At 25.6% G+C, this 25,769-nt stretch overlaps 1 protein-coding gene across 2 annotated transcripts in view; it reads left to right on the top strand.

Annotated features, from left to right (window-relative positions):
- The first annotated feature begins 903 nt into the window (after positions 1 to 903).
- LOC129605738 (kinesin-like protein Klp98A) overlaps positions 904 to 25,769 on the top strand; it is a 43,289-nt gene continuing 18,423 nt past the window's right edge. For both annotated transcript variants that reach the window (XM_055515652.1, XM_055515651.1), the window contains exon 1: positions 904 to 1,420. In XM_055515652.1, the coding sequence (XP_055371627.1) occupies positions 1,374 to 1,420 (47 nt within the window). In that variant the 5' untranslated portion in view covers positions 904 to 1,373. The remainder of the gene's footprint in view (positions 1,421 to 25,769) is intronic.

The following is a 25,769-nucleotide window of genomic DNA, read 5'->3' as shown; positions in this document are numbered from 1 at the left end:
AGTTAATTTTGCCGTTCACCGCTTTGGTTTCTTTATGCACTAAATCTGATCAGATTCAGAGCTGTCGCATCATGAAAAGATAAAAAATTTTGTCATATGAGAACTCGTAGGTATTTATTGTGTCATTTGATAATTTTTCAAATTTGATGTGTCAAATTTGCTATTGTAAAATCTATTTACTTTTGCAACAATGAAAAAAATTACATATTAGAGCAACTAATATTTATAAGTATATCTTATGTCAATAAAATAGTCCTTCGCAAATTTTGCATTTAATTATTTAAAAGATCTTCTCATATTTAAATTAAACTTTTTTCAAATTGCCTCACACAGGTTTCTCTTCAATAATCTAAACTACATTAAAAACAAAATAACTTTGAATTTAAACCACGCGTCAATTTGGATATAGACAAAACAATAGATATTGCTTTGGTACTTACTGTCAATTTTTTTAAAAATAAAATGGCGTCACATAATCATAGTTTCAAACTGAAATCAGTTGATTCTTATTTTAGTTCTAAATTTCGTAGCAAAATTATTATATTTTGACGTAAAGTTTAAGCTCCGTTTGATAATTTCAGTCTGATACGTAAACAGTCATCAAACTTTGCCACAGATTTCATTATTAAAATTACTCGTATATGTAAACGCATTTTTCTTAGCTTTTTAACTATTGTGAATTATACATTTTAACCTTATTCAAGCTAAATTTCTATTTGTCATTTTGAATCCCATCTCCTTTTTTCTAACTTTGAAGTGTCAAAAATGACATCAAAACAAAGCCAAAAAAATTGTGGTTTATTTGTTCAAGTTGAACTGAATTTAGTTTACGTGCAAACAAAGCTTTTTTCAGTCGTTCGCAAAAAACAAAAATAAGAATTATTTAACCATAGAAAAACAACAAAAAAAAAAAATAAAAAATTTTGAAAAGTTCAATAATATTTTGTAATTTTTTTTAAATTTCTTATATTTTTGTCTTCTATTACTAAAAATCAATAAAACAATAATATTAAGATTTATTTGCCAATTTTATGCATTTAAAATAAAATTCCAGAAATTTTTGGTAATTTATTAAAAAAAGGAGGAAAAGTGTAAAATAAAAAATTGTACCTATGATAAATTTTATGATGAAGTCATTTTATGTACCATTAGAAAAGTGTTTAGTTGAATGTCGTTGTTATTATTCTCATAATAATAATTGTTGTTGGTAGTGCCTTAAGTTTTCTAAAATTTCTGGCTATGAAATTTTCGGAGAAATTTATTGAAATCGATTCATATTTAATCAATAATAAAATATTAAAAAATAGTAAATAATATAAAAATAATAAAAGGAAAATTTTATTAAGGAATTATTGTATACAATAACAATAAAGATGTCTTCGTTGAAGGTTGCCGTAAGAGTTCGTCCATTCAATCAAAGGTAAATTTTATAGAATAAGTAATTGTGTAAGAGAATTTTTCTTTGTTCAAATTTTTAGAAAGCTCATCATTATCAAATTTATATTCTATTGAAATTTTAAAATATCTTATTATAAAAATTAAAGAATCTTAAAGATTAAATTGGATACATTTTTATAATATACTATGAGCATGTACATAAATACATTATATATATAACTATGTATACAATATACTACATACACGTAAATTAGGTAGGTCCTACCTTCGTATTTTCTTTTCGTATATAGAAGATAGATGAATAAAATTGGGTTATTTTTAATATTATTTTTGGATATGAAGAATTAACTAAGTAAAAGTGAAAAGATTTGCGTACTAAAAAAAATTCATTATTAAATAAATGCGTTTTTAAATATTTGTTTATTTATTCTTTGTTATAATTTTCTTTTATGAAAAACTTCAAGGAAAGATCATAACAAATTTTTGAATTAAATTTTCATGTTTTTTCATTTATTGGATGCTACAAAGTAATATTTACAAATTACAGTACATGGGTATGTAGGTAGGTATAACCTTCCACCTACTACAAATGAAACCGTTTCTGTGATTAATACTATTAAATGTTGCTATTCAAATTGTACTTTCTCTAATTATTTACAATTTTAAAAAATGAATATTTGGCTACATAATTCGGTAGTACTCAATTTTAATTTGCATTGTTGCAAATTGCAATTTAAAACGCAAATTGAAAATAAGTTAGCTGTCATTTAATACTAACTCTATTGATTAACATGCATTCGTATGTAGGTAGGTACATACATACATATTGATAAATTGTTTGAATAAACGATATTATAAAAAGGCGCGTTAATTGTATGTCACAGCAGTGTACATAAAAAAAACGTTAAATTTGAAATTTTGATGGTTACATCATTATTGCTATCAAACTATCAAATGAGTAGGATTTATTGCAAATACTAGGTTGGGCCTTAAAAAAAAATAATGAATTTATCCAATAAAGGAATTATTTTTATTAATAGGTTACAAAAATGCAATTGTACATAAGCACATAAACATGATACAATTTCCAAATTAATGTTACAGGAATACGCAACCACCTATCTCCCTATCGAAATGCTTAGAGGTTTTCTTCGGAGTTCGAAAAAATAATTGTGTGTTCCTGGGTTTTTAGATGTTGGAGCAATATTCTTGTTTATTATAGATTTGGGTCGTTACATTATTTCAAATTTTAAGTACAATTAAATACAAAGTCAAGTAAAAAGACACAAACAGTCTACCAGTGCCACATAATGTGAGTTGGTATAAAGTATGTACTCGTATATTAGGTGGATAATGCAACATTTTTTCATTTTAAGTCAATGAAAAAAATAGCTTCTAGATTGATTGTAAGTGAAAATACCACTACGAAAAAATAGTAAGTTACCTGCTTACCTATAGGTTCCTAGCTAATAATTTAAAATTGTTTAAATTAACAAGAATAGGAGCAACAATTTTCTTGAGTAATGTGGAAGAAAATTTCCGTTTTACTTTCTAACTATGCATACGTAAGTAAGTACACACGAAATTTTGAATAAAAATGTTGTTCAAAAATTTAATAAGACGAATCAAGGAAATTTGCAATTAAAATCTAATTTAATTTAAAATTAAATGTTTACGACCTTATCAACACATCTTAAAATTATATTCAAAATCTACATACATATTACTTATAGATTATACTACTTATTTTTATCTCGTGTATTAGCTTCAAAGAGTTTTCATTTTTATATGAGAGTTCCGATGCAATATAAATTTGATTTGTGTAAAGTAAGATCTATCTGCTTGTGAAGTAACCGGCTCATAACATTACAAAACTAACCATTTAAAATGTGATTATCCCACTTAGCGAAATAGGTCTAGGTAGGTACGACTTTTGTAGCTCGATTTTTTATTTTTAGGTATGTAAGTTAATAAAATACATATTTTATATTTTTCTTTTAATTTGCATAACTTTTGTTTATAAATAGAAAGAAATTAGTTTTATGTTATTCTTTTAGTACTTTAATTAAGTGAAAACAATAACTAATATATGTACATACATTTGTTTCTATACGTAAGTACATATACAAGTTCAAAGTCAAGGCTTTAATACTAAAGTGAAATAAATACAAGCAAATATTGTGGGTGGTAGTGCATTGTTAAGAAGGAAATGCAAACATTTTTGTAACAAAATAAAATTGGCATTGAATTTTATTGCAACAAAATCAATTGGTTTTTTATGGTATAAGTATACACATTCGACCTTCTTAAATTTTTTCCTTATTTATAATTTAAAAGAAGAAATAAAGCAAAATATTTAAGTAGACACTCAATTTTAATTTATTCGGCTAAGTAGGTTCTTACATAAGTGCATACATACTTATGTATGCATTTTGATTCTCAGCAAAATTTATAGTCTACCTTTACATTATCTAACTTTAAACAGGAAATTAATGGTCCGTTTTGTGACAAAACTTATTGTTCGTATACAACTTGTATAAAATGATAGTTATGTTGCTTGTTTGATTGTGTAAAGGTACTTTAAGTACGTACCTACATTTGCGAAATTTTCTTTTGTACGCGTCTAATATTAATTGTTGTTGATAATTTCTGTTTAAAAAATTTAAAAAATTTTTCGTTTCGTTTAAAAATAAATTTTATAAATGTAATAAAAATGATTTGTATTTTTGCGTTTCAAATTTTAAAATCGAATAAAGATTTTCATGAAGGTTATTAGAATTTCTTAAGTTATTTCAGAGAATTATTCAAAGCTTGAAATGAAATTTGTATGTTAATCTTATTTTGTGAATTTTTTTATTATATTCTTGTACTTACTTGGTCTTATTTTTGAATGTTATTTAGGCATGTGAATTTTTTAATGCAACTTTTTCGTAACAGAGACGTGTCTACTCTAATTTTATAAATTACAAAGGATACTTGTGGTTTTTCTTTAAGTGTCTAAAAATTTACTTAAGAGGAAGAAAAATAATTGAAATTTTCTAAAATGAAAAACTTTTGAACATTTAGTTGTGTAAATATTGGGTAGTGTTTTATAAATAAAAGGAGTTGTTTAAGGGGGTAACAACTTTAAGAACGTTATGAATGAGTTGGACATTATGGGCATAAGTTATTAAAATTCAATTATTGGAAGCGTCGATTTCTGTAGTCTCTGCATGAACTGAATTTGATTGGCTCCTGCAAAAGCTTGCCATTATTTTATTTGATTTTCAAAAAATATTTCTTATGTTTTATAAAATTAAATATGATGTTAAAAGATGAAAGAAATAATGGCCAGTGCGCAAAAAATGCGTGAAAAATGCAATTTCTAAAATGTCTTACTTGAAGTTGTAGTTTTCTAAATAGCAGCTATGGCTGTTCTCAATTTTTAAAAGCACTGCTTTTAAAAATATTTACATATTAAGCAGTTCATATACACTGCAATCTAGTACAAAGCTAGATTAAAACTATGTTTGAACATTTCAATTGTTTTTTGATCATTAAAATTTATTTGGTCGAAATTTACATTTTTAAATCAAATTAATACCACAATTTTTTTCTTGGCCGTTTTTATACCCTACACCTTTGTAAAGGTTGTATTTATTAATTTTTGTACGGATTTTGTAAAAAATTGAAGGACTTTTGTATAGACGGTTGGTATAGACAATATCTGTACATCCGTCCGATCGCGAGGTAATTCCAAAAGAAATAAAGCAAACACCACCAAACTTCTACAACTTAGTTTTTTTTTTATCTGCAAAGGATGGCCCTTATTTTAATTTGACTAATTTGGGCAACGGGTTCGGGTATCTACCAAACAAATCAAAGAGATTATTTTAATATTTCAAAAACGAATAAATGTATTTACTTATATATCGTAAACGTGTGTCCATTAACATTTTGCATAAGTATATTACGAAAATTTTAATAGAACGTTTGCACTGATTTGGATAGCTGCTATATAACTTTAAAAATTGATGTTAAGTAGTTGAAGTTTTTATGGAAAAAGGTTTGACACTTTCAAATAACTGTCATACATGAAAGCTAACTCTAATCTAAGTATAAAAGCAAATTTTTATACTCAGATTTTCAGATTGCAGGCTATAATTACGTCGATTTAGACTAGAGACTCCCAAACTTTTTCTCCTCGTAGACCCCTTGTCGTGTTTTTGAATTTTTGATATACCCTCTTAATACTTATTTAATTAAATTCATATTTTTATCATATGAATTTAATTAAATAAGTCATAAGACCCTAGCAGGTCTTCATGGACCCCTGGGGGTCTATATAGACCACTTTGGGAATCACGGTTTAGACCGTCTGAAACGTTTTTCCTTGTTTTTTATTTATTGTTTTTTTTTTTTTTGCAACATACCTCTCAGCTTAATATTCACTGCAATAAGAATAAAGCAATAAAAGAAAAATCATTTTAAGAATTAAATTTTAGCATAAATATTTTCATGTACGTAGGACTAAGTACCTATAAGTAGGTATAAGGGAATCCTTTTAGGACTTTTAATTTTAATAAATAAAAACCTATAAATAAGCATTTAGTTATATACCTACATACAGGTACTTATTTTGTACTGAGTATTTTATTTATTTTGTACATGTACCCGATTTTTATTTTAGTTTTTTATTTACTTCTTTTAAAATTACCTTCTTTTAAAATTAATGATAACTTTTATTCTTATTCTCTGAATGCAAATATACATATAATTTTTTAAAGATTCCTTTGAGGATAGTCGTTCTTTAAATAACTTTTTTCCGGAATAAAAAATTTTATTTTAGTTTGTTTAAGAAAATCAAAAATTCTGTTGATAAAGCGTATTTTTGTTTCACACAAAATCACTCGACTAATGTATGTTAATATAAGGATTGCTATAAAAATATTTACGAGGTGAAGAATTTATTGTACAGCTGTGCTACCGAAGAAATGAAAAACAAATTTTTATACATTTTTATCACATACATATACGTACATTATGTTCAAAGAATAATGGTTAACTTATCGATTTCATATGATTTATTCTTTCTTTAGTTTATTGATTTAATTTGTTTGACATACAAAATTTTTGTGTGCCAAAAAGAAATTATGATTATAAATAAATATCTGGCCATAAATTAATGATAATAAAAGAAACGAAAATAAAGACCCTATTGTATAGTTAAATAATCTATATAATCTTGTTTAAAACAGTTAGATAAGAGGAACAACGTTAATAAGAATATGTTATCTATGAATAAAATTTATAATAAGATAAGCGCTTACTATGCACACATACTTATTTAGAAATTAGGTACCTACTTAATCAATATTTTCTTAGATGCATTGAGTAGCACAAACATTTTTCATCAGTCAATTAATTCAAAGTTATAAAATCAAAATTTCTTGATTAACTTAATTAAGATTAATGATATTAAACATCTGAACTTGATATGATTTTTAGCCCCTTCTTCAATAAAGAAAATAATTTTTTGCTTACTACTTAAATTACCATTATTCTGTTCTTACAAAATTTAGATAAGATTTATGCTACGGACTTTGGCAAACATACTTATGCTTTGTAATCTAAAGAAAATAATTACTTAAATAACTAACTATGTCTGTAGAAGTGTTTAGTGATAAATAAGAATGTAGTAAGTATATGTATGATCATATTGTGTGCGAATATTTACACTAATTTTACTTTATTATCATTTTTAGAAATTAAATTCGTTACTTATGTTTTAATAGTTGAACTGTTATTTAAATACATACTTACAAAGCATACTTATTATATGAATCTCTACTAAAATCTTAATTATTATAAAAATATATACATATATACTCAATTTGAGAAGTTTTAAATGTCTACCAAATCAAAAACCAAATTATGATTAAATGCTTATGTAAATAAGATAATAATTTGATTTACTCATATAGGAATAATTGTGTACTTATTCCAAGTAAGAAAAGTCTGAGGAACCTTTATAATTTTGTGACTTCAAGCATTGTTGTGACTACAAGCATTGTTGTTGTGACCAACGTTCGAGTTGCCTTAGTTACTGGTATATTTTTAGTTATTTTGAAAATCACGAAGCTGTACAGAGATATTACAATTGTAATCTTAAGCAAATTTAAATTTTAAGTTTTATTGTATAAAATTATTATAGAAAATAAATATAGAGAAAATTATTGGCTCCTAGGTCGTAAGTCCAATTTGGCAATTGATAATAAGATATTAATTTATAGCCAAATCATTAAATGGCAAATGCGTCATGCGGTATATATTATATGCAACAGTGATATCCACAGGGACTTAGGAATTTCTTTGGTTGTGGATGAAATTAGTGAATGTAATAGTTGGTCTGTGGGACCAGTTTTATCCGTTCAGAGTTTAGGTGATTTATTAGGGTAGGAGTCACGCTCCCCCATTGTCGGAAGAAAAAGGCAGATAGCGCCGTCCTTCATCGTCTTTCGAAATTTTTTCACCTAGTAGAAAAAAAAAATGATTTTGTTAAGATGACACTTTGGAATTTTTTTTCCTAAGTGAAATTAAACACATCCGACTTCATTTGTGACTTTATTTAAGTATATAATCTCTCAAAATTTGATAGCCTTGTTTAATTTCCAAAGTAATTGCTAATAGCATATGAAGTGATTGATCATTATAACAATTTTTTAAACAAATGTAAAATTAAATTTTTGAACTTAACTTAAACAAAACACGAATTTTCGACTTATCACATATCTGCCTGGAAATCAAAGCCAAAATTTTACAATTTTTTGAAAGAATAAGTAATTGAATAATTAATAATAAATAATTTTTACAAAATTTAAGCACTATTATTCGTTTATGCTACCAACCACATTGCATACAATAAGAGAGGTTATGTGATGGCACCAAATTTCACATTTTCGGTATGGTACAGAATCGTAAATAAACTATTTTTAGAAAAACGTCAGTCTGTCGGTTTGAAGTTTGCTTAAATCGATTTTGATTTTGAAATTTGTAGCTGTATACATATATACTTATTTGTTTTGGCTATGTTACTGATTGATCAACTTTTGCGATATGTAGGCATTGGGAATATCTAAAAAACTATTTTACGGAGTTTCTTGAAATTTAATATTTGAGTTCGGCTTTCAACCAGAACTATAACTAATGAACTTTTCAGGGAATTCGAATATCGCAAAGTGAAACTCTACTAAGAGCCAAATTCACATTTTTCCAGTTACGTTAACTAAAAGCTTGCCAGCGTTATTAAAACTCGATCGAACTGTTCAAAGGACATTTTCATAATCTTGTGCAACATTTTCGTCTATAAGTCGGTTATGTGCCGATCACATCAAATTTTTAATTTACTAGTGTGGCATCGATTTTATTAATAAAACTATTTTCCATACAAATTATACGAGTACTTATATGTAAATATTTTATTTTGTTTATAGTAATTATAAGAATACAGTTAAATATTTACAATCACATTGACGCAGGTTGTTATAAAAACACTTTTGGTATAAAAATGCTAAAAAAAACTTGTGTTAAAATTTTTGTTCAAGGTTAATAAAAAAGTGTAATGTACATTTAATATTCGATTATTTATAGCGGAAGGGAAAACAAAAATAATGCAATCGCTTCAAATAAAACATTCTGTTTTGGGTATATACTAAAAGGATTATAAGCTACAAATCTACATACCTATAAATATTATAAAAATGATTTATTTCAAATTTAATAAAATTACATTAAAATTAATAGTTATTTGTGTATATAAAATAGTAGTGCAAAAATTTCTGTAATTGTTACAATTAATAAAATTAGTTCCTTCTTAGTTTCGTTACTTCTTTCGTAATGCTTTGCTGAAAATATAAACGCACATATGTATGTACATAATTACTTAGTTAAAATCTATCATTACGTACTTGGATTTCTTAAAATTTATTTCAAGTGTAAATAATTAATACTTTAGAACAATATGGAATTTTAAGAAATTTCAAGGCATCTAATTTCACTGATTATTAAAATTGGATTTACAGAAAACAAAAAATTTTTACAAAACGAAAGTTTTAATCAATCACAAATAATTTAAATTTATGATTTTATTAATTGAGTGACACCTTAATAACAAGTATAAATTACCTAATGTAGTTTATACTTGTCCTGACTGATTCCTGTACATTTTTTTGTATAGCTTTGAGATATTAACAAACACGTATTTAAATGAAATAATTAATTATGCTTATTTGATTTCTTGTTGATGAATAATTTAACTCTACTCTTACTTAGCATGCGAATTGCAGTCTGTTAAACAATTACAATCAAGAAATATATATTGCTTATATTGGAAGTTTTAACCAACATGTCTTAACCAAATTAATTTTTACTAATTTCCCTACACGATAAATTTGTAATTTGAGGAAACTGGAAAATCTTAAATTTTATATGCTTTAAGATTTATTAATAATCAGTAAAGTTCTGTAAATTTTATGAATATGGACAAAATTTTATTGTTATCACAAGTTCTTTTTATTTAGCTTAGATCATTATTATAGAAAGTTTTAGAAATTTAACAAAAAGGGAATTAACCTTAACTTACCTAATATTACCTTAATTCGTATAATTCGTGTGTTTCCATATTTATATAAATATTAAAATATATTTTTGTGTAGGTCGATCAAATTTTTTTAAGATCAATATATTATTTTTTCGAATTTCTTTATGGGCATATACGTAAGCATGTTTATTCAATATTTATGTCCGGTGTTATTTTTAAAAGTCAATAAACGCATTAAAATACAACATGAATGGGTTAAAATTGTTAAAACTGTTAACACTAATGTAAGTATTCATAGAAAAACATCTTGATTTTGTTCAATTATAAAATGAAGAAGTCTTGTATAAATATCTAAATTTCAGATAAGATATTACACTTATTGGCAAAAATTAAGTCCACATAGCTTATACTTTAAACATTTTAATACTCTCTTAAAGTAAAGTCTGGTGTTTTTGTGAACTCTTCACTTTTAATAGTTTGTGACTTTCGCGTGTTTGATTTTTTTACTTCTTTGTGCAATTGCTAGCGTGAAATTGACTGAGTTGCATTTACCCTTTTACTATAAGGATTTTTTAAATTATTAATACTAAACTGTAATATTAATTAAGAATACAGTCGATAAGAGATTAATTTTACCTTTTCAACCTATCCATTGGCTACCAAGATCACCCTGTCTTATAGCTTTGCGTTATATTGTCGTTAGTGTAAGTTGAAGCTGTTGTTTAGGTAAATTATATCGAATATTAGGTGTCAGTTGCGTCAAATATTGTGGCGGAAATGTGTTTAAAAATAGGCTCGAAAATAGTAATCGTAGTCAAGGTTAACGGTTCGTAACCTATTGATCTTTATGCTCTTTTTATCAACCCCTTTCATCATTACCTACTTTTTCGGATATTTTCAATATTAGTTTACAGTATGAAAGAAACGTTGTTAATTTTTCCAAATAAAAGATGAGAAATAAAAAAATAGTTCACGAATCCCCACGACTTTTTAAGATAAGCAATTTTTTTTTTAATTCGATGTTTTTTTTTTGTATGGCAAACAAAATAAGAAAAAAAATTTAAAAGTAATGACATAATAATAAAGAAATGATGACGTAAGATGATTTTTATCTGCGTACATTTGCGTGTGTTCGAAACGAAATTGAAAGATTAGTTTGAAATTCAAACCACCATTGTTTCTTTTTGTACAAATTTGCAGCCTTTTATTTTGTTCAAGTATATTTTTCATGTTTAAGCATTTTTTGGCCGTATCGCATTTATAATTGAATTTTGTCCTATTTTTTTCTCTTTTTCTTCTTGATTTGTAAAATGTTAAAAAGTTTTCTTATACTTTTTTTATTTCTTCTTGTTTGCTGATAATTTTATTTTCTTTATTTGATTATTTTCATTCTTTTTGATTATTTAGCCTAAAGTAAACTGAGAAAAACGTCAAAATTATGCTTAAATAAGTACTTTTTTTTTTTTATTAACGATTTTATTTTTGAAATTTAATTTCAAATAGGATTAATACATATAGTTTAGTCTTTTACGTTGATTGGAGTTCTACACGAGTATTCAACAGAATACTGCAGAATTCTCCGTTAAGAGCGTACAATTCTATTTTATAGTGTTTTTAGATGTATATGTATATGTGCGAAGTGAACTGAGCAAAGATTTACGAATAATGAAAAAAAAAAACAAGAAATAATTAGAAGAGAAAATAGAAGTAAGATCAGGAGTAGAGTTTTTAACACTCTTAACTTATCTCGTTCCGCTAAACAAAAATAAGTAGAACTTCTTCACAGCAATGCTCTTGTACTTAAAAAACACCAGTTGGAAGATAGTATTAAATCAAAAAATATGATTTCTAAGGTCTCAACCCGAACAAAAACTTCAAATACTTTCCAATCTCAATCTCCTATAAAAATTGTTAAACTAGTTTTAAAATTTATCACCCAAATTAATTTTGATTTAAAATTTCTTTGTATGCTATCTAAATGAGTTTTTGACTTTTCTAAAAATTATACTTTGTGAGCTAATGCGCATCTTTTCAGGAATACGATAAGAATTCAAGCATTTTCGTTTGTTATAATATATTTTTAATAAAAACATATTCATATATGTACTTAAAATGTTAGCGCATAGTCATATAATTTAAATCTTAACATGCGAAAGAAGCACAAATTTCCCGCACATTAAATTTTGACGTACAGATGTAGGACATAAATACACTAGAAGTGTATTGGTAAATTCTTAAACGTCAAATTTTACAAAATCTGAGTTGTCTGAGTTTACGAATACTCTACTGCGTTTTTACTTTCAGTCAAAGTTTAAATTCTTAAACGTTTATAAAAAGTCAATTAAGCGTCAAAATTGTAGATTTTTTTTTTACATGCAGACAGTCTGACGTAGTAATTCAGTAAATAAATTTGATGTATTGTGTGACTATCATTACGTTAAAAACAATATAAAACATATTTTTTTTGTTAATTTTTAATATGTAAGTATAAAATTATTTTAAATCTAAAAAAATTTTTTTTTTGTTTTAACGTTTACGGATGATTAAAATTCAAAGTCAATTACGGGTAAAATGTTTACTACATTTCTGTCCGTAAAAGTTTTATACGTCAGACAGTTTGCAGACTGAAAACAAAATTTTGACGTTAAAGAATTTGCGGTATATTAATAAAAAAGTACCGGTTGAAGTAGAAAATTTGTTGTATATTTACTTGTATATAAAGAAGGTGTGTATGTATTGTAGCGATACATATACAGTTATATACGTGTGGCATCTTTTGATTAATTTTACAATTTTATGTTTTTATGAGTGACACTAGCGAAATTCGCTAGAGTTAATTGGCGAATGAAGTATCAATCAACACCCCAATTTAGAAATATAATTAACTTAATTTAAATTAATTTCAATTATTAACAAATTAATATAATGGAGTAGATTATTTTTTAATTTTTATCTATTTCACTCAATTACTTTTTAGTAGAAAAGGGTTAAATATTAAATAAAAAAGTTCAGATTTGGTATAAATTAATTGGGAAATCAAGATTTTGCTTTAATTTTTCATTGAATAGTCAACTTTTATTTATTAATTTTAAAAAACAAATTTTTAAAATTTCTACTCCACATAGGTTTAAGTATTTAAGTTATTGTTATTCAATATTTGACGTAGTCTTAAATATTGAATCCGCAACTACAACGTCCCTAACTGCAAAACCTTTTCGCCATAAATAAAACTTCTTGGCTATCTGTAAAAGATTCTGTTAAAAATTTTAATTTACATAATTGTTAGCTTTAATAGAATGACAATTTCACTTGAGAAATGTGTATAAAAATTATAATACTTTATTATATACATTCACTTATGCATAACGGTAAAAACGAATATGTAATGCGTTAAAAATTACACTAAGTACTCATAATTTGAGTAATCATCTCTCATATTATTTAATTATCAAAGTTTTAACTTGCCCTTTTCAGGCTTTATCTATGCTCGCTCTTTATCTATCACGAAATATACTTAGTACTTACGTAACATAGAAGAAACTTTAGTTATTTTTACACAATTTTTATAGTTGACTTTATTATTAAAATTATTAACATACTTTAAATTATTTTATTCATTTTGCAAAATTGAATTTTGTATATAAGTACACACGTACCTTAAAATCGAATTCAAAACTCCGATATCAAAATATAAAACAAATGCCGTTATGTCAATTAATTCTTCATCATTTTTTCATAATTTATTCTTTATAATTGTTTCTCATTTCTTCTTACTCTTTTTTCAGTCATAATTACTATTGTGAATTAAATACTGTGTCATTAAATTTTTAAATTTCAATTCTAATCTTTTCATTTGGTATTTGATTGAAACAAATTTAATTATTGGCATTTACTTGTACAATAAAAAAATATACAATTAATAGTTCAATGTTATTTAAATAAGTAGTAAAAATAGATTAAACGAGAAAAAAAATAGAGTTGACCTTGTCAACTCTGTGATACCCGTACGAATTTGTTATCCTATGTGCAAATAAAGATGCCATAACTAACTAAGGGACACATTAATTTATGCAAAATTTCAATACTGTCTGTTTTTCAAAATACTGTGTGTGCCAAACTACTATTTAAGTTGTATGGCAGCTACCAGAAAAAGCTAAGAAATTTTAACAAATTTTATCAAAAACATTGGCCCTAGTAATATATTCGCTTGTGTGAAATTTCAATACCATAGCTTTTATAGTTTCTGAGATATAGCCAAATAACTTTTGAAATTGTATGGCAGGTACCAGAAGGAGCCAAGTAATTTCAACGACTTTTATCATACACATTGGCCCTACTAGTGTATTTGTTTGTGTGAAATTTCAATACCATAGCTTATATAGTTTTTGAGATATAGCCAAATAACTTTTGAAGTTGTATGGCAGGTACCAGAAGGAGCCAAGTAATTTCAACGACTTTCATGAAACACATTGGCCCTACTAATATATTCATTTGTGTTAAATTTCAATACCACAACTTTTATAGTTTCTGAGATATAGCCAAATAAATTTTGAAGTTGTATGGCAGCTACCCGAACCGGTACCCCGATCATGTCCAATTTAAATAGGGTTCTGGCACTTAGTACAATAAATCATTTGTGAAAATTTTGTGAACTTAGCTCAATTAGTTTTTGAGTTATCGTTGGGACGGACGGACGGACGGACGGACGGACGGACGGACGGACGGACGGACGGACGGACGGACGGACAGACAAAGCTAAATCAACTCAGAATTTGACGCTGATCAAAAACATACACTTGAGTCTATATCTAAGACCGTTATTTCTTAGCGTTACAAACGGTAAGGCAAATTTAGTATACCCTTCGAACATACGTTCGTACGGGTATAAAAATTGTATTAATTAGAATGATAGAGCGTTGTTTGTATTGCATAGAACACCGAAATGCTGATAAAATTAAATAACTTTTAAAGTACATACATACACACTTATTGAATCTATTTAAAAGTAGATACACTTACATAGATTTTATTAGATTTATTCATGAGTACCCGTATAAATTAGTTAATTTATTATTTTGCTTCTAATAGGGAAACAAATACATGAGTAGTACTGTACGTTGGAATTACTTTTGGGAATATTTGATCGGGAATCATATATTTAAAGCTTAAAATTAAGTGTATATTAATTGAGCATAATTTCGAACATTGCAGTTTTGTTTAGACTACTTTTCTATAACAAGATGCCTGAAAAACTCTTGCTGTCAGACTTAAGCTATATGCAATGTACGATAATAAATAAATACCAATTTAGTAATGAGCCTTGTGTAAATATACTCGTATTTATAAATAATTTAATAAAAATTTTACTTTAGTAATGAATTTGTAAAACTGACTTTGATTTTGTAGCATTTCTTAAATTTGAACTTGATCATTGTAACCCAAATAAATAGTTCAACTGTTTACCGTTTCAAATTAAGTATTTTTTTATTCTTAGTAAAATTCACTATTTAATGCCTACTTTTACTTTGAGAAGAGTAATAGAGCCATGTCCATGAATTACCGGTCATTACAGTCATTTGTAAAGTTATTTTTAAGTACTTAATTATTTTGTGTCTGACTTAAAGTCGTTTTCGGGACTTAAAATTTACAAGTTCATTCGAAAATTTAAAGCGGTCTTTACATTTTTTTGGTCAAAAAAAAATAATTCTCGAATTTCCGGTTATTTATAAAAAATTCCGACTTTATGCGAGAAATTACTGTATTTACTTATAAGTACTACATTACTCTCCCATCGCTCAAAACTATTAAAGCCAAGTACTAGTTAAGGAATATTTATCACAATAGATGGCTTTTATTCACTATTTCACAATGAATATAAAATTCACGAATTCCTGTGTTAATAAATTGGATGTTAGCTATTTTAATAATGCAGTAATGTAACTATATTGAAATTATTTATATAATTTTATTTAAAAAAATATTTTACCTATAATTAAATATATTTTTCTGTGTATTTTTAGTTTTAAAATATTTTTGATGTATTTTGCACTATTGTTGGTAGCAATAAATAATTCACCTTGCCTAATAACATATTAGGTATTTGATTTTGTAATAATTTAAAAAATTCATATGTATAAATTTTGATTGAAAAGCGTAACATTTTAATAAAAAAGTAATCAGTTGTTTTATCGATGTTTCTTGTCTGTGTAAAACAAAAGTGAATTTTGTAGCAAATCTTTTGCTTTTTCAATTTTTCTCAAAGATTTTCCAATTCAAGCTCACTTTTGTATGTTGTCATCATTGTATGTATTACAAAATATATTCACATAGTCACATATAGCATGTAAAGTTATTGCAGGTACTTAATTACAAACATAAATAAAATTTTAAAAATTCCAGAGTTGTTGAATTTTTAGTGGATTTCTGTGAATTGAAATTTCCTAATAACTACAAAATAAATCGAAATTATGATAAAAAATCAAACAATATTCACTCAAAGAACTCTCAGAAACATATCGGATCTATAAAGATTGGCAAACAACATAGTGGTTTTGTGGTAAGAGACCGACCATTTTTTTCTTATCTTACCAAAAAGCTTATAAATTGAGTGTAAATGATTTTTAATTTTTATTTTCTTTTATGAAAAAAATTATTTAGAAAAATATTAACGTTAAGACTGTAATTGATTCTGCGCACTCTACAGTACAATAATTTTAATACAGATTTTATGGTTAATACATGAAATTCGGTTCGTTCGTAGGTAAATGAAATTTAAAACTGATTTCAAAAACAAATGAAAAAATGATGTCATCTTTTAATCTGAGTACAATGAAATTAAAAAAAAAATTTATTTTATGTTCGTTTTTTTTTCTTAGCTTTTGTTGCCGTAAGTTTTTAACGAATTTTCGTGAGTCTTTGTTATTGTATAATGGTAGTATGTACATACACGCTTTTTGTATTTAAAGTCACCGAAGCAAGAGATAAAAACTCATTATGAAACAAAGTTTACAAAATTTTTTTTTAATTATTTTAATTTAGAGTCTAAGAATAGCTATAAGGAAAACAAAAAAAAATTATTATGAAAGCGAATTACGTTTATGTAGATCTAGATGACTGCCTTAAATTCCCGCTTCCCGCAGCTAAACGTCATATTTTTTAATCTATTTATAGTTAAAACCGGTGTGTGACTCATGTTTTACTTAATAGAAATATACTTAATAAGGCAAAATATTATTTATTTATTATTTACAAGTACTTGCATATGCATATATATATACGTTATGTGTTTATGGCTTTACGTACAGATGTAGAAGTAATGTACTAGAATAATTGAATTTGGCTATTTTTGTATTTTCGGCTTTTATTGAGCTCTTTTAAATTTTATTTGTCATTCTCAGCAGCATTCAAAAAAAAAATTATTAAATCTTGTATATAAATGAATATTTATTTTGTTATTTTTAATGTACATACATATAAAAATTTTGTTCAATTTAATTGTGAATTTTAAAAATGATTAATGTTATTAACCTTGCAAAATTTAGGAATTTTTTTATTATTAATAGAGAGCAAATTAAACAATATATGTACATTTAAATATTGTATGTATAATTAGGGTGCCCATAAATATTAATTAATAAATGAAAAAAATGAAAAAAAGTTGGTACGAACTTAACACTTTTGCTAGCACAAGGCCAGCTTAAGAATAAAGCATTATTATAACAATTTATATACCCGTACGAACGTATGTTCGAAGGGATATTAAATTTGCCTTATTGTTTGTAAAACTAAGAAATAATGGTCTTAAGTGTATCAACCGTCCCAACGATAACTCAAAAACTAATTGAGCTACGTTTGCCAAATTTTCACAAATGATTTATTATAGCCAGAACCCTTGAATTGAACTTAGAGAATTGAAATTGGATATAATCGGGCTACTGGTTCGGGTCGCTGCCATACAACTTCAAAAGCTATTTGGCTATATCTCAGAAATTATAAAAGCTGTGATATTGAACAGTAGGGCCAATGTTCTTGATAAAATTCGTTGAAACTGCTTGGCTTTTTTTGGTAGCTGCCATACAACTTCAATAGTACTTTGGCCTTATCTTAGAAAATATTGAAAACACAATACTGCAATTTTGCATAAATTAATATGGTAATATGGTAACTTAAAGTCATTGTCTGTCCCGTAGCCAGCTATGATTCGTACGGGTATCACAGAGTTGACACGGTCAACTCTATTTTTCCTCATTTTTATTTAAAGCTGACTTACATTGTTTAAATTATGAGCCCTTCATATGTATCGTTGACGTGATGTTTATTTATACTGTTTTGTATAAAAAACTTGACACAAAGTAAAAAATAGCCGGAGCTTAAAGAAAAATCTTCAAAATGGAGACCAAAGGGATATTTAATATCCAAAAAGAGAGCAAGTGGTCACTCTATATTAATGAATATTCATATTGATAATTTTTAGTTAATATTTTAGTTTTTATTTAAACGTAGTTGAAGGTTAACAAATTTTGCTTTAAATTGTTTAATTAAATTTGCAATTTTTGGCCTTCATGAAAATGATAAATTAAAACTCTAAGTATGGTTTTAATTGCCTTTTTATAATTTTTTGTATGAGTTTTTGTTTTGTCATGTAGGCGGTTTTATGATCCGAAAAGGTTTATAAATAATGCTGAGCATTGAATATTGAAAAAATAAAGGTAATTAATTTTAAATTTAAAAATTTTTATTAAGGTGTTTGAAAGTGTAGAATGTCCTATCGATTGGTTTTTATTTGCAGAGGAAAATCAAGAATGATTCTAATGAATTTCTTTATTTTTAATGGCTTGTTTAGTAAAATTAAACTGCATTTAAGTAACTAACTTTTTAAGGAATTTGGAAAAGTAAAAATTTCAAAAACTTCGTATTTAACAGCGAAGGTTTTTGTATTTCTTGTCACTATTCTTTGCAAATACAAAGTTAAACTTGAATACTATTTTTAGCACTTTTCCAAAAAATTTTTGAAAAAAAGTGCTTATTAGTTTCACTCTGTCCGTCCGTCTGTCCGTGTGTCTGTTTACAAAACTTCTACACCCTTGAAGATAGAAAGCTGAAATTTTGTACGTACATAGATCTTTACTAGAAACTTATTTCCGTAGAACAAAATTTTTACCTATCTCCCCCCCTCTAAAAGTTATACCCCCCCAAAACCCTAAAAATGGCCTTTTTTAATTATTTGTTGCAATGAAACCATAAGCATTTTTGAAATTTTGCAAACGCAGAAAGACAGTGGCTTGCTTCCTCTAGCACGGTATACTATAGCTGAACTTTAGAAAAACAAAATGGCCGTTCAAATTTACCGTTATCTAAAGTCCTTTTTTTGCAAATTTTTGATTTCGTTTTTCTTCTAGACCCCAGCCTGTAGAAGCTTGAAATTTTAGGACCTTTTAGACATTAACTTTTAGACATTAATAGTTTATTTTGTTAGAAGAAAATTTTTTTCCATCTCCACCCCCTCTCAAGTTATCGCCTCTTGAAATTTGTAAAATTTGAATTTTTGACACCTTATATTTCCGAAACCGCAAGCTTTTTCAAATTTCTATAAACGCAAAAAGTTAACGGTAATTTTCATTACATTAAAAAATATAATTATTTTTCTTAACTCACACAAATAACCCTTAAAATGGAGCATTATGTTAACCCCTCTTTATATTAATTTTTGCTTTATTTCAAAGACTGCATACATCCTAAATATATGCAATCCTAGAAATAGTTTTGTATATGAATGAAAATAATTTTAATAGTGTGATAGGTATCCATACTCGTAGACTGTATTTAAAAGCAGAATTTTCACTTGTTGAAGGGAAAAGTGCTACAATACAAACCATTGGTTTGACCCAACTTTATTTATATTATATCAGTTAGTTATATAAAAACTGTACGTAAACACTTCTTTGACTTAACCTTAAAAATAAATTCATTTAAACTTTTATTTTTTAAATAATTTTTTAATTTTGTAATTTTTGGATAAAATTTATATTTTTTTTGTTCATTATGCGTTAAAATAAGACGAAATAGTTGGCATAACTTAAGACCGAACATTCAACTTTTATACATTTAAGTGTTTACTTTTATAACTATAAATTATAATTAAATATAAAAATATAAAATTTCTTCTTCTTTTTTTTTTTTGTACCTATACGAATTTATATTCGTTACGTATTATAAATTTATTATTCCGTGTGTAACGCTGAGACATAGTGGTTAAACGTACAAATACATCAACTCAATTGTCATCACTGTCACAAATAAATGAATGAAAGACAAAAACTACCTTTCAACAAAGAAAAAATGAGTGAATGATAAACAGTTGTCAATGACGAACTATTATTTTAATTATGACAATTTACAATCTACAATGGCAACTATTTTTTATAGTTAATTTTTTCATTATGACTCCAAAAATGAATGATAGGTACACAAATATATAAAAACAATGATGGCTGACCCCTTAAATACAGCAATAATCGACAATCTTCCATATAAATGGTTCAAAGCAAAAACTGTCAGAATGCAATTTAATTTAGATCCAATTGGCATAGTGTTTTAACTATTTTTTTAACTATATTCCAATTAAAATAACTTTTAACTATAACTAACAACAAAAATGCTTGAATTTTGCACAAACCACTACTTATAAGGTGATAATTTTAAAATATGTATAACATAAGTTTGAGTCGAAATTGTGTTGATTCTTATATCATAGCTACCATATAATTTTCAATATACTTTTGTCCTATAAGCATATAGAAAGAATTTAAACAGCATATAGTACTCAAATTTAACATCAATTCCTTTAGTAACAAAGCTCTTATTAAAAAAATACTCGAAAGAGAATGAATTGTTGTAGTAGTTCTTTTAGTTGACACGATCAACTATTTACCTAGTCTCGTTTTTTTTAATTTATTCATTACGTATATTTAAAATACATATAACTACATGTTGAAAATATACCTGAGTTATATGAATAGCTTTGATTTGTGTTGTTGTATCTTGTTGTCATGGTTGCTTAACAATTCATTCACCAAAAAAAAAAAGTGTTGATAAATAATAGTTGCATAGTTGTAGTAACAATGTTAGTTAATATTCAATTACATTCTGCGATTTTTTATGTTTTTGTACTGCTCTTACCTACATATATAAAAATATTTAAAGCATGTATATATATTTACTTATATATTGAAGGAAGTAGTAAATAAATAGCGTTATTAAACAATATAAGTGCTGTTTATTTGGTTTGCGAAATGTTTTGCCGAATAAAGTAAATAAACAAAATTTTATTTCAACAAAATTTCTTTAAATAAAATTGTAAGTGTATTGTGGGTTAGAACATTTTGGAAAAAGTTTTTACTATTTTTGGTGGTATAGTTTGAAGCGTCTAAGCTCCGATTGTTTCGTACTGTTTATGAAAGTCTTATCCCTGATGTGTTTGGCAGTGTAAACAAAGTTACATGAATACCATGTTTTGTGTACTTACTGAAACATGACCTTCATAAAACATAGACAAAAATGAACTGTTTTCGAAAATTATTATTCCATTTGACAAGTCTTACATAATTTATTTCTTAGAAATAGAAAAACTTTCAATTTCTAAGCAGCTAGTATTTACTATTTGTATGTTTAAGTTCAAGAATTCAAGTTTTAAAATTAAAATATTGAAAATTTAATAAAATTATTGTCGAACCTTTTCAGTTGATTTTAGATGGGGTTTATCGGTAATTTTTTAAATTATTCAATGGAATTAGATCTTATATTTATATAATATTGTGTTCATAAACTGAAAATATTTCCTTTAGGGGTTAAAAAGATAAAATGTGATCTGTACAGGTTTCCGAGTATACATGCCTTTTTTGTGTGAAAAATATTTGTAAGTAATACGAGTATAAAAATTATGGAGAATAATACGAATTAAGATTTTTTTTATAATTTCCTTTCAAAGTCCAATGTTTCTGTCATAAACCTTCTTAACCTGATTTAGCTTTGAACAAGCTTATTTTAATTCTAACTCTCTTAATTTTTGCCTTTATAGCGAAAGTTCAGGATTTATACAAATACTTATTTATTATGCTTTATACAAAAATACATTATTTAAATGAAGTGTCCATCAACATGCTATAGGTCAACTTTTCGTAGGTCAACCTTTTAATATTTCTCCCGTTATTTATAATTGAAATAACAATTTTATATACTTCAGTAAGTATTCTTGATCTTAGAACTTAAACTTTGTCAATGTCAATGATTTTCATATTTTAAGAGTTATAATTTTTAACCTTCGTCTTAAAAGGTAACTATACTATAAGTGTTCTATAATTAAATATACAAAGCAAAAAAGCAGAATTAAAGTATTTAAGTGTTTTTTTTTTCTTCTATATATCCAGTTGTTATACTTAAGTTAAACCAATATGTTTGTATACGTTTATAAAACGTTTTCTACTCTTTAAGTTTCGTAATATTTGAAGACAAAAGATATCTATGGTTAAAAAGGAATATAAAAATTATAATCTTCTTACAATATTCTAATAAAAAAAACAATGAATTTTTTCATTTCTTTTATGTGAGTATATCAGCTACGGGAATATGCCATTCAATTACAATAGAACTGCTTGCAATATTATAGTTTATACTGTAGTTGTAATCTAAGTATAATAGTAATTATCTTCTCTTATATTATTTTGTATTCAAATGAGTACTCATATCAGTATATACATATTATGTATAACATATATCTAACCATACATTTTGTTATATTTAAATTGAAAATGTCAAAAATATGATATAGAAACAACATGGTACTTAAATATATAGTTCATAAGTTTTATATTGTACTTAGTTGCAGGTTAACATATTAGAATAATTATAAGATTTACTTAAAAAGTATTAAGCATTTTGTAATACTTATACTATTTAACGGTAAGTATTATAAAAGTTAAACGTTTAAGAAAAGCGGTAAAAAAGAAATTTATTTTGAAATTAAGTATGTAGGCTCTGGTTTTTTTTCTTTTTTTTACTATTTAGTCTATTTGCTAAGTTTAATCCTGACATGACAAATTAATTTTACAATAAAAATATATGTACGATATATGTGCTATGGTTTCCAATTAAAATTATTTAAGTAAAGAGTAAAATTTTAACATTAACAATTTTAAGAGAGAAGTTTTATACTAGTTGGTATTAAACTAAAGCTTAAAAACTTTAACTGATTAAACTGAAAATAGCGTAAGAATGTAATGAGGTATTTGCTGCTCTTAAATAAATAATACAGGCGGTCCTAATTAGTCAGTTAATAATTGTAAACATTTTAAGTGTTAGTTGCTACTTATTAATTAAGTATTTGCAATTGTTTTAAAATGTTTTGAATTAATTACTTATTTTTCATTCAATAATTCAGTAATAATCTTGTTTTCAGTACTTTTCCAAAAAAGATTGGAACAAAATGCTTATAAGTTTCATTTTGTCTGCTCGTCCGTGTGTCTGATTACAAGACTCTTACACTTATTCAGATAGAAAACTGAAATTGAGTACCTGAATAAATAGACCTTTACTAGAAATTTATCTTTGTAGAAGTAAAATTTTTGTTTATCTTCCCCCTCTAAAAGTTATAGTCTCTCAAAATCCTTAAAAATGCCGTATTTCCATATTTTTTGACTATATAATGTATCAAAACCCCAAATATTTTTTAAATTCTGCAAATACAGAAAGATAGCGAAGTGCTTTTTCTACCATGGCATATCATAGAGGAAGATTGTTTGAAGAAAATTTTTTCTCTTTCACCCCCTACCAAATTATCTTCCCTTACATTTGAAAAACAGCAAGCTTTTTGAATATGTAAACAATCAATTAACTGTAACTGTAAATGTCATGCCATCAAGATGTCATTATTAGAGTAAGTTAAGAAAAACTTACATTATTTAACCATTAAATTTAACCATTATTTTAATATTTCTTTAAATTTTTTCTTTTGTTCATCCTAAATATATGCAATAATTTTTTATATTTTCATTCTTTAATGGAAAATTGCTACTTCACAAACCATTACTTTGAATAAACTTTGTTTCATTACTGTTTCACTTACTGTTTCTTTTAGAAATAAAAAATTCTAATAATTCACCTGAGATCATTATTATTTTGCATTTCATGAAATCTTCTGTACCTACACATTTTTTCAATTCATTATCATTGTAAGCATAATGTAATAACGAACCTTAAACTATCCTTATAAACTTATAATAATTATAGGTACAAAATGTATTTGCGCAATTATAATTCTATGTACTTAGCTGTATGTAAGCATTTAGGAAATGTATAGTTATTTAAAAAGTTACAAAACATTATACAGGAAATAAAACATTTTTCGACAGGAATGAATAACAGAAAAAAAGAGAAGAAAAAATCATATTTTATTGTCATAAATGGAATAAAAATTTTATTTTTCAATGTTGCTTTTTATGTGCTTGTGATAAAATTGCTATTAAACTACTTATATAAATACTTAAATATTGCATATTATATTTTATTATTATTCTATGTGCAGACACAGTCCTTTTAAGAGGTTCTGAGTACAATAGAAATAATAAATGTACATACATGCATAATAATGATTACAGGTTATTCCGCTTGTTTTATTATTTCATGTATATTTAAAACAATATGAGAGCAATGTAAATTCAATTGTTCATATTGTTGAACTAATTGATTTAAAGTTCATCATATCTGTTAAGTATGAATGATAGAAGCAAAAAAAAAAAATGTAAAATCAATAAAATTTTTATTAAAATAATTATTTTATTCTAGAACAAGAAGTGTACAGTATTCATACAGAAATAGCATTTTTTAAATAGCTACTTAAGTACACAGGAATTTCTAGACAATTTGAATCTTAATATTAATGACTAATTTTAAAAACAATTTATACGTAGGCATTCTATGTATGTTCATATAAAATTAAAATTTCCGGTAGGTATTAAAAATATTTAAGTGAAATTTACATTTATGACAATCCCTATAAGTATGCTCTAAAAATTAATTGCATTATACAAACATTTGCCTTAAGTATTTAATATATTTAATACAAAATGTATTTAATATATTGGAAATTTCATCTTAATTCGTTCTTTTAATAGATTTTTGTGTAATTGCGAATTGTTGAATGAAAATAATTTTTCGACTTCTAGTACTAGTTAGATTTAGTATTTAATTATTTACAATTATATAAAGAATTAGAGAAGAACAGTACATAGTCTATGATATTGTATATCTTGTACTGTATATACAGTTCTTCAGATGATTACCAAATATATTGCTGAAAATGCAAAATAGGACCTAAATAAATTTACAAAATATGATATTCTAGGATGCATATTATGGAAAAATATTGACAAAAGGTTTGGGTTCATGTTTTTGAAAACCTATTTAAAATATCAGTAGAAGAAAGCAAAAAACAAAAAACCTCATGTTAGAGTGTTACATGTTTATATTGTGACTGGCTCTTTTGAAAATTTTTGCCTACAAATGTATTTTCAGTTATGTTTTTGACTGATTTTTAGTATGTATATTTTGCATGAATAATTATCTAATTAAGTTTGTTTAGTTTTAAGATAAAAATAAATTGCCAAATGTTAAATGCATAATATGCAAATGTCAGAATATGTGATGTTGGTAATTTCTAATTCAAAATGAGAAAATTTCCCCCAACATGTAAATATTTTTATAATACATATTTTTCTAAGTATTAATTGTTTTTTTTTTG

This window comes from Condylostylus longicornis, unplaced genomic scaffold, assembly GCF_029603195.1.
Source record: "Condylostylus longicornis isolate FDR11 unplaced genomic scaffold, ASM2960319v2 ptg000014l, whole genome shotgun sequence".
Taxonomy (NCBI): Eukaryota; Metazoa; Arthropoda; class Insecta; order Diptera; family Dolichopodidae; genus Condylostylus; species Condylostylus longicornis.
This window is presented reverse-complemented; position numbering and strand designations above follow the sequence as displayed.